This window comes from Carlito syrichta, unplaced genomic scaffold, assembly GCF_000164805.1.
Source record: "Carlito syrichta isolate Samal-C Ts95f unplaced genomic scaffold, Tarsius_syrichta-2.0.1 Scaffold313519, whole genome shotgun sequence".
Classification (NCBI taxonomy): Eukaryota; Metazoa; Chordata; class Mammalia; order Primates; family Tarsiidae; genus Carlito; species Carlito syrichta.
The window spans coordinates 108660-117942 of record NW_007257615.1 but is presented as its reverse complement, the minus strand read 5'-3'; the positions used below and the strand labels follow the sequence as shown (position 1 = coordinate 117942).

The following is a 9283-nucleotide window of genomic DNA, read 5'->3' as shown; positions in this document are numbered from 1 at the left end:
CATGATTTTGTTCTTTTTTATGTCTGCGTAGTATTCCATCGTGTATATGTACCACATTTTTTTAATCTAGTCCTCTTTTGATGGGCAGCATGGTTGTTTCCAGGTTCTTGCTATTGTGAACAACGCTGCGATAAACATACGTGTGCAGGTATCTTTTTGATAGAGTGATTTGAGTTCTTCAGCATATATTCCCAGTAGGGGGATTGCGGGATCATATGGAAGGTCGATTTTTAGAGCTTTTAGGAATCTCCACACTGCTTTCCACAGAGGTTGCAATAGTTTACACTCCCACCAACAGTGTAGAAGTGTTCCCTTTTCGCCACACCCTCTCCAGCAGCTGATATTTTTTGAGTTGTTGATAATTGCCATTCTGACGGGAGTTAGGTGGTATCTCAGTGTGGTTTTGATTTGCATCTCCCTGATGATTAGTGAGATTGAACATTTCTTCATGTGCTTTTTCAGTTTCTTGAAAAACAAAACTCAGCAAGCGCTCCATCCTGTTCCCAGCCCGCCTGAGCTCACCCACCTGGGTCAACGCGGGTCGGTGCTGAGCGGGAGCGCCACCTGGTGGCCTCGCAGCGCTTCCCTGGAACACGTCAGTCCAGGAAAATGATGCAGGTCCCAAAAAGATGACCTGATGGGAAGGACCAAAGCTCGGACCACACTTCCGGATTCACCGTCTTACGAATAAAGCGCCGACGACATGGCCACAGCCTGGGCTAACCATGGAACGTCGCCCAGGCGTCCTGCCAGCGTGGAGGTGGGAGAATCGGCCGTGCTGATCAGGGGCCCCTCACAGCTAGACACTGGCGAGAATGCCCCCTCGGCAGTGGCCTCCCCAGAGGCCGGGGGGGCCCAAACACATGAGTCCCAAGGAAGTTTCTGGGTGGAGCTGCTCTAATTTTTTTGTCAACTTTTTTTGAGTCGGGGTCTCGCCGTCACCCGAGCTGGGGTGCAGTGGCATGAACATAGCTCACCACAGCCTGAACCTCCTGGGCTCAGGCGATCCTCCTGCCTCAGCCTCCCTAGTAGCTGGGACTATAGGCACACACCATGACGATGACTTTTTTTTTTTTTTTTGTAAAACCGGGGGTCTCACTCTGTTACCCAGGCTGCTCTTGAACTCCTGGCCTCAAGTGATCCTCCCGCCTTGGCCTTGATTACAGGCGTGAACCATCACACCTGGCCTGAAAGGACCACCTTCACAACTGGACACACTTAAGTGGCCATCATAACGTCACCGAGAGACCCTGGATGAGCACAAAGCTACTGCCACAAGAGTCAAATTAGAGGTTATCAGCTGCAGAAAACATGGATGTGGCACTTATTCAAACACTGGCAGCACTGTCAGGCGCTTTCTAACTGAGATGCCAAGTGTGTAACATCCCTCACGTGGGCAATTCTGCTGAAAAAAGTAATTCTGATATCGTCGGTGATATCATCAGTGTTTATGCTGTATCATTTATGCTGATATCGTCGGTGGCTTAACTGAACAATGTCTGCAACGTTTAACCCTCTGCACTCAAATGTCCCTTCTGAGGGGACATCGTAAACCTAGCAAACCCCTCAGATGTCCCCTCAGGGGACATGAAGCAATTGCTGGTGATGATACCGGACAAACTTTCACCAGTGCAAATTTTTCAAAGATGTACATTTCCTTGAAGTTTTCCAAGTTACACAAAAAAGCAAATAAAAAGATGCAATATATACTGAGATAAACATAAAAAGTACCAGCTGAAGTTACGTAGAAAGAGAATGTGTGATGTGCTTTCACAGGGGTGCACCAGCTGCACAGCAAATTACATATTATTGATGTGGGAGGAAGAACACGAGACTGCACTGTCGGCTTGGATAGAAAAACACCAGGTGGAAGACATCACACACATTCCTACTACACAACACCCATCCATGAACCTGCAATGCACATCGGTGACTGTTTCACATGTTACCATGGGGTAGAAACATATATTAGATTTTGACTTTTTTTGTCATAACTTCTTCAATGTCCAAAATTCTATTATAAGCCAACTATAATTAAATAAACTGATTGGTTCTGACGCTGTACAATTTAGTATGAAGTGATTTGTTTTTCACTATTTTGTCAAAAAGTGTGGTCAAGTTGCTGGTAGGTGATTGCGAGATGTCTCCGAGTGCAAAGGGCTAATTTTATGAATAAGCACGTACATACCCACTTTTCCCTGGCAAATGCTGTAGTTATTTGTGCCTATTCCAAAAGGCAAAAAAGGCCATGGTGACATCCGTCTTCTATTGATAACTTTTTCTTAGCTTCAGAAAATGTCAGTGTTTAAAGTTACCCACTAACTTTTCAATGAACTACTGAGAGAAGCCTATTGTGGTAAAGCTTTCCAGAGTTTACCAGCATTAAACTTTATAGGCTCAAATCCCCTCAAAGATTTGGGTCATGTCCTGTCTCTACATTGTGCCCCTGCCTGGCAGCGGCCTGCACAAAGGTTGTGACCTCATGACCAAGCGACCTTACCCTACTATATTTCACCTTTTTTACGTGGTTTTCCCGGGAAGATAACACCCTCTTCTGAGCAGACCCATGGCTCTCCGCCCTGAGAGCAGACGCCGTTTTCGGCTATGTCCCCAGCACACAGCAGGCACCCAGTAAGCACACTGTCACGACTGAGCCGAGGTGGCTAATCTGATGACAGTGAAATTTCAGAGGGATGTGAAGTTTAGAGTGGCTAACTAAAAGCAAACTTAAAATAAGGTGGACCTAGTGATCTGCAGCAAGACAGATTTAACTCAAAACCCTGTCAGAAAGCGAGTTTCAGAGTCAGAGTCAAAGAGCAGGAATGAACTGCTACGTCTCTGTAAGACTCCACCAACCAACGCCTTGTGGAAAGTGTTAGTTCCCAAATTTACGTGACCACAATTTGGCTTTTGTAACCAAGCATCTGGAGAAACTGATTCTGCTGCATTGTGTTACATTCGTTTGCACAATAGTAACACTGAAGTTAAACTAGTTTTCACGAAAAACCCAAGATGTTCTAATTTCTAAAAAATATACTGATTTGTACATGTTAACAGTCTATCTAAAATTAAGACCCTAAAAAAAATTAACTGAAGAATCTGATCTTCCCTAGGATGAGAAACCTTAAGAATATATGAAAGAAAAGATCAAACTTCCAAGATCTACACATAAAATATCTTTAATTCTGAATTATACAAAGCCAAAACACCAAACAAGTACTGTTGATAGGATCTACCAACATTTGATTTTTAAATGACAGGGTTATATAATAGATTTCGTGAAACCTGAGTCCACTCAAACCTGCCAGTGTGGCATCAGAGTTTTGCCTTTACTGGCCATAATGACCAAATGGTAAGAACAAGTGTGACAACCACATTAACAAACCCGACAGAACCCGGACGCTGGCAAGCATCCAGTTAAAACGTCAGCACAGCTTCCGTGCGTCAACAAGCTCGAGGAGTTACGCTGGGTTTGAATTGAAGAAAACAGGCCGAGTGGCAACGGAAAAGAGACGCGCGCGCGCAAGGGCTGAAGCGCACACCTGCTCCTCGGGCCGCGCCCACGTGGCACCCCAGCTGCAGGGTCTACCAGGCCAGGCCCTTCGCAGCCTTGGCAGCCTTGGCTTTGCTCTTCCCCTTTCTTCTCTCCCGCTTTGCCTTCAGCCTCTTTCTCTGCCTCTGGCTCATCCACACGGGGTACTGTCCGTGCTGGTCCAGAAGACTCTTGCGGTTTCTCTTAATATCGGTCTCCATTTTCATGGCCTCTAAATGAAAGATGGAAAAGCATTAACACTCATGTGTGAAAAAACAACCCTGTGAAAGGATGTGAACGCGCCGAGAACATCAGAACCAGAGGCTGCCCCAAACTACGGAGAAACCAGCCCTTCACCCGTGGAACACTCTTTACCAATGCTCTGGAAACTCCCACTACAAACCACGGCATTGGACAGACCAAGGCTCCTGCAACCCTGAAGGACACAGGAAGTGTCTGCGAGTGACCAAGGACACCTTGTGTACTGAGGACCTTTTTAGAGAATGTCGCCACGACTGCCCTTCTCTTGAACAGTCAGGTTCAACAGGTAACATTCAGGGTGGACCGCTGAGTGGGTCCACCGGTAGACATGGGCTCAGAGCACGTGCAGGCTCTTACCCTCTCACACTAAGGAATCCTTGAGTTAAACGAGAGAGTTGAGCCATAAGTACACCCACACTCCCAATGGACAGAGCTTAGACACCAACGAACTGGTCAAGCAGGACGGGCCATCTCTAAGGAACTGAGAATGAACTTCTGATGAGATGGCCAGTCAAGAGAGGAGGAAGATCTGGATGGACCTGGACAGGCTCAGAGGAGGAGGATCCCAGGACCCAGCTCTGCCTACAGGAGACAGACAGAAGCTCAGTACAGCCATGGTGCATACACCCATCACCAACCTACTACCCTCCCTGGGACCTTGCCATGGCATACAGGGCTTCCACCGTCTCTACTACCTGACAGTACATCAGATATTCAACACCGTTTCCACAGTGTCTAGAACAGTGTCTGGTATGTGGCAGCCACTCAATACCCAATTGTTGACTGATTATTCTAGGTGCTGTTCTAGGTTCTGGGCATACTGTGGTTCACATAAGCTCCTCACGCTCATGGAGCTAACAACGTTCTGTTGAGGGGAGCAAAAGCAAACAAACAAAAAGAAAATTTCAGTCGGGTGTGGCAGCACACACCTGCAGTCCCAGCTACTTGGGAGGCTGAGGCAGGAGGGTTGCTTCAGGACAGGAGTTCGAGGCTGTTGTGCACTATGGCCACACCGGTGAACAGTCATTGTACTCAAGCCTGGGCAACGAAGTGAGACCCCCATCTCTAAAAAACAAAAAAGAAAAAGAAAAAAGAAAGAGGGGCAATCTCAGCCTGTGGCAAGTGGTTTCTGGAGAGGTGCTGAGTCAGAGGCAGTGGCCCGGGAGGCTTGGGAAGTGTCTGGGAGGACCATGACGTGGTCTGCGTGCAGCTGACACAAGCTGATTCTATAAGAAGAGCATGAGAGTGGAGCAAAGCTATCTACCGCCAGGCGGGTGGACGGTCGCCTGCACTGGCGGGCACAGAGACAGGAGAGAAGGGGAGACGCCTGGTGCCCTGGGGTGGGGGGAACCCACAGGACATGCCGCTGGGACACAGAGAGGGAACTGCGGACAGCCACTCGCCCGTGACTTAGGCAGTCGGGGCAGCCAAAGAGCTGAAATGAAAATGTGAACTCGAGGGCAAAGAGGACCCTGCCGACAACAGCCAACGACTCTCCAGGAGGCACCCAGCTCCTGAAACACCCCCGAGACCAGACATGCTCAGGCAGGGGAGGAGAGAATGCCTCTCTGGGGATGGCGATAAAAGAGAAACAACCCAGAGTCTGACATAGGAGACCTCCTACTCAGACCACCCAGGGCCTGTCCCACTGTCTGCAAGTCCAGCAGCCGACGGGCCCGCCCCAGACCTTGACCAGCTCCAGCATCCAACATCAGAAGAGTGACGGCCACCAATCACCAGACACCTAAGACAAGCCTCTAATAGGAAACAGAGAGACAAAAATGAAGGAATGACTGGGGTAGGGAAAGAACACAAGAGGAGAAAACACAAGGCACAGAGCAAACCCGAATTTCAAAACCAAACTGCAATTAATACCACCGGCGAGATCAGAGATGACGTGCATCTACTAAGAACTACAAAAACCATAAACACAGATGACAAGAAAAAACAACTCAGAAATTAAAAATATAAGAGTAAAGCTAAATAGCACAAGAACTAGAAAATAAAGTCAAGGAAATCAGAGGATAATCAAAGAAAAGAAAGAGAAAACACGAGATAAGAAAATTAGAGGGTAATCCCAGAGATTCCAGAGTTCACAGACGTCTGGTGTCCAGACTCACAGGGACTCTCACAACTCAACCACCAGAGACAAACAACTGAAGAAATAGGAAGGGACGTGAACACGTCTTTTTCCAAAGAAGACACTCAAGTAGTTGGGAAGCACATAAAAAGATGTTCAACACTATTAACTATCAGAGATATGCATATCAAAATCACAGTGAGATACCACTTCACACCCACAGAGATGGCTACAATTAAAACCAAAAAAAGGGGGGACGTATTAGCAAGGAAGTGAAGAAACCGGATCCTGGACACGCTGGTGGCCTGCAGGTGGAGGCACACTGCCCTCTTCCTCGACCGCAGACACCAAATAAATACCCGTCGACTCGAGAGTCTGCTACTATGAATGCTGCCAGATTGGTACATCAGAATGTGCAACCAGGGAGACTTTTCCTCTGCTGGCACCGGCATCCGAGCCTCCACCTGTAGCCTATGATCAAGACACAGGTTCCCAGAACCTGTCAAAATGAAATTCAGTGAAGCCTGTGACTCTGTGGACAGCAGGATAAGGGCACAGGACTCACACGATGTGAAGTAGGCCTGCAAACAGCAAAGGGAGCTGCCTGTTCCGCCCAGGCCTCAACCGAATTGTGGACCCTCCGACCAGGGTGTCTAGATTTGTCTACTGTGTGGTCCTGCTTGGTCCTGACACACCCAGGCTATGGTATGAGCACAGAGATCCACCCCCAAAATCCAAACACACCTATTCACACAACCCCACTTCAAACAGCTCAACACAGGACCTCTGGTAGCACCGTAAGCCTCCAAAGAATAAAAATGTGGTCTTGGCAGGTATAGGGGGTGGGCATGGGTGTGGGAAAAGAACAGTCAGAAAGTGAGAGAATCACAAAAGAAAACTGACGGAGGGACTTTTTTTTTTAAATGAAGGACATAGAGGACAGCTTGAGGCTAGGGCTTCAAGACCAGACTGGGCAACACAGCAAGACTATGTCTCTACAAAAAAAAAAACTGTCTTGGGAAAGCACATCAACTCACCTTTTTCGTCTTTTACCTCACATTGCATTTTCTCCTGGAAAGGTTTCAGAGCCACCACAGTTGCTACCTCTTGAACATCTTTCATTAAAACATCCCCATCCACTCTGAGAATGCTTTTAAGTCTGCTGAGCTCCTTTGGGGCATTCTTCTTTCTCTTTTCAGCACGCATCTTTCTTTTCCACTTACTCCGTAAGCTTTTAGCCATGTTTTACCTGGAAGTTAAAAGAAATACACATTCAAGAGCAATTACTTAATGTTACAAAAAGGACTAGTCCTTGGAAAACCAGGCCAACAGGCATCTCCACAGAACAGGAACACATGGAAGGTAAAACTGTTCAATCCGGTCATGACTTACGATGGCTTAATGTGCAACCTATGTGAAGCTTGATGGGCACATGCGGCCATTAGGTAACAATTAGGAACACCAAATCAAACTCTGTGTGGTCATGGCAAACTGTAAGTCAAGCCGATTCTGAAAGTACCTTGAGCTGCCTTATCAGAAGCAGAAATTTAGTTTCCCAGAAATACAAAGAGCAGTATCCTCTCACATTCATGCAACTGCATGCAAGTAACACCCTGCCCAATCATTACCCACCACTCAAGCCAACCTTCTTTAAACTGAACTATTCCTTCCTCCATTTTCTTCCCACCCCCAGGTCCAGCCCTAAATTCTCAAGGTGGGTTGTGTTATCTTTTATTCATTTATTTTTTTGAGTCGGAGTCTCCCTCTGTCGCCCAGGCTAGAGTGCAGTAGCACGCTCACAGCCACTGCAGCTTCAACCTGCAGGGCTCCAGCGATCCTTCCGCCTCAGCCTTCCAAGTAGCTGGAACCACAGGTGTGCACCACCACACTCGGTTAATTTTTGTTATTGACTGTAGAGACAAGGTCTTGCCAAGATGCACTGGCTGGTCTCAAACTCGTGGGCTCAGGCAATCCTCTCACCTCCGCCTCCCAAAGTGCTGGGATAACAGGCGTGAGCCACAGAACCCAGCTCGTTTGACCTTTTAAAAACTGACAGCACGTCACTGCCTTTCTTGGAATTATCTAATTTGTGATCTGTCCCCTGCCTCCTCCAATTCGATCTCATCCCACTCCCCACTCCCCCTCTCCCCCGCACCAACTACATCTGAACAAAGTCCAAACTGCCTAGTGAGCGCCGTCACACCTGCTGTGCCTACGCCTGGCAGCGGCTCTTCCCAAGGTCGTTTCCCCTTCGGGACCTCAGGAAGGACTTCCCTGACCTCCTTAATACGTGTTACAACCTGAAACGATCCTGTTTTCTACCACCCTCCGCGGACTGTGGACTCCACGAGGACAGAGGCCGCGCTCGGCTCTCAGGGCTCAGAGTGTCGTACAGCCAAGGGGACGTGGACAGCATTTGGCGTCCGCCAGCAACACCGACGCATTCGGCTCCCCTGTCAGGGAGGCTTTTCCTCTGCTGGCACCGGCATCCGAGCCTCCACCTGACGACGGCTGGGACAAGAATCGCGGTGACAACCCGGAGGGCCGAAGCTGGGACTGACGACGAGGAGGGCCGGGCCGTACGGGGCCCGGGGTGGCCGCGGGCACCACCCAGACCACGGGATCCCAGCCCTCGGCGGGGCCTGCACGGCCGGGCCGCGGCTCTGGCTTGGCCCAGCGAGGGTCCAGGCTTAGGCGAAATTCCCTGGGGTGGCGGAATCGAGCCCCAGGGCCCAGTCCCATCAGACCCGGGAGGTCCGAACTCACCTGAGAAACAAATGTGTGGCGAGCTCACGCCGACCGGAAGCCCCCGCACTTCCGCCTTCCGGGCAGACGCACTGCACACTGGGAGGCGAGCTGTCCCGGAGAACCTGGGGGGGGGCCCAAAGCGAGGGCGCGGTGCTCTCCGGGAGCCGAGACGCTTGAAGAGCTCCAGGAGATGGGCGAGGGCGCAGTGCACGCCGGGAGCCCAGACGTCCTGGAGAACTTCGTTGGGCCTGGCGCGGGCGCAGTGCACGCCGGAAGCCGAGACGTCCCAGAGAACCTTGGGGAGCGCGACGTGGGCGCAGTGCAAGCCGGGAGCCTAGCTGTCAGAGAGCCGGGGGGGGGGGGGGGGGGGCGCGCGCGGCGGGACAGGGCGCAGGCGCAGTGCACGCCGAGAGCCGGGGTGTCCCGGCGATCCTGTGGAGAGGGGCTCGGCCGCAGTGCACGCCGGGAGCCAGGCGGTCTGAGCGAACTTCTTTGGAGCGGGACTTGGCCGCGGTGCACGCCGGGAGCCAGGCTGTGCAGGAGAGCCTCGAAAAGCGGGACTCTGTCGTGGTGCACGCCGGGAGCGGGGCGGTCCGGGAGCGGCGGGGCGCAGGCGCAGTGCACACCGGGAGCCGGGCGGTCCCGGAGACCCGCGGGCGCCG

The 9283-nt window shown here is 50.5% G+C and overlaps 1 protein-coding gene across 1 annotated transcript; it reads right to left on the bottom strand.

Moving 5' to 3' along the window:
• Positions 1 to 3163: 3163 nt before the first annotated feature.
• On the bottom strand, positions 3164 to 8707 carry LLPH (LLP homolog, long-term synaptic facilitation). Its single transcript, XM_008070537.1, has 3 exons — positions 8640 to 8707; positions 6911 to 7122; positions 3164 to 3764 (listed from the first exon to the last, which is right to left on the bottom strand). The coding sequence occupies exons 2-3, from the start codon at positions 7113 to 7115 to the stop codon at positions 3586 to 3588; spliced, it is 384 nt and encodes a 127-aa protein (XP_008068728.1). The 5' UTR covers positions 7116 to 7122; positions 8640 to 8707; the 3' UTR covers positions 3164 to 3585.
• Positions 8708 to 9283: the final 576 nt, after the last annotated feature.

What these genes read in the sequence shown, in the direction of transcription:
- LLPH (XM_008070537.1), bottom strand. Translation starts at nt 7,115, where the DNA reads ATGGCTAAAAGCTTACGGAGTAAGTGGAAAAGAAAGATGCGTGCTGAA. An exon ending in TGAGGTAAAAGACGAAAAAG is followed by an intron (nt 3,765 to 6,910) that starts GTGAGTTGATGT and finishes TCTTTCATTTAG; the next exon opens with AGGCCATGAAAATGGAGACC.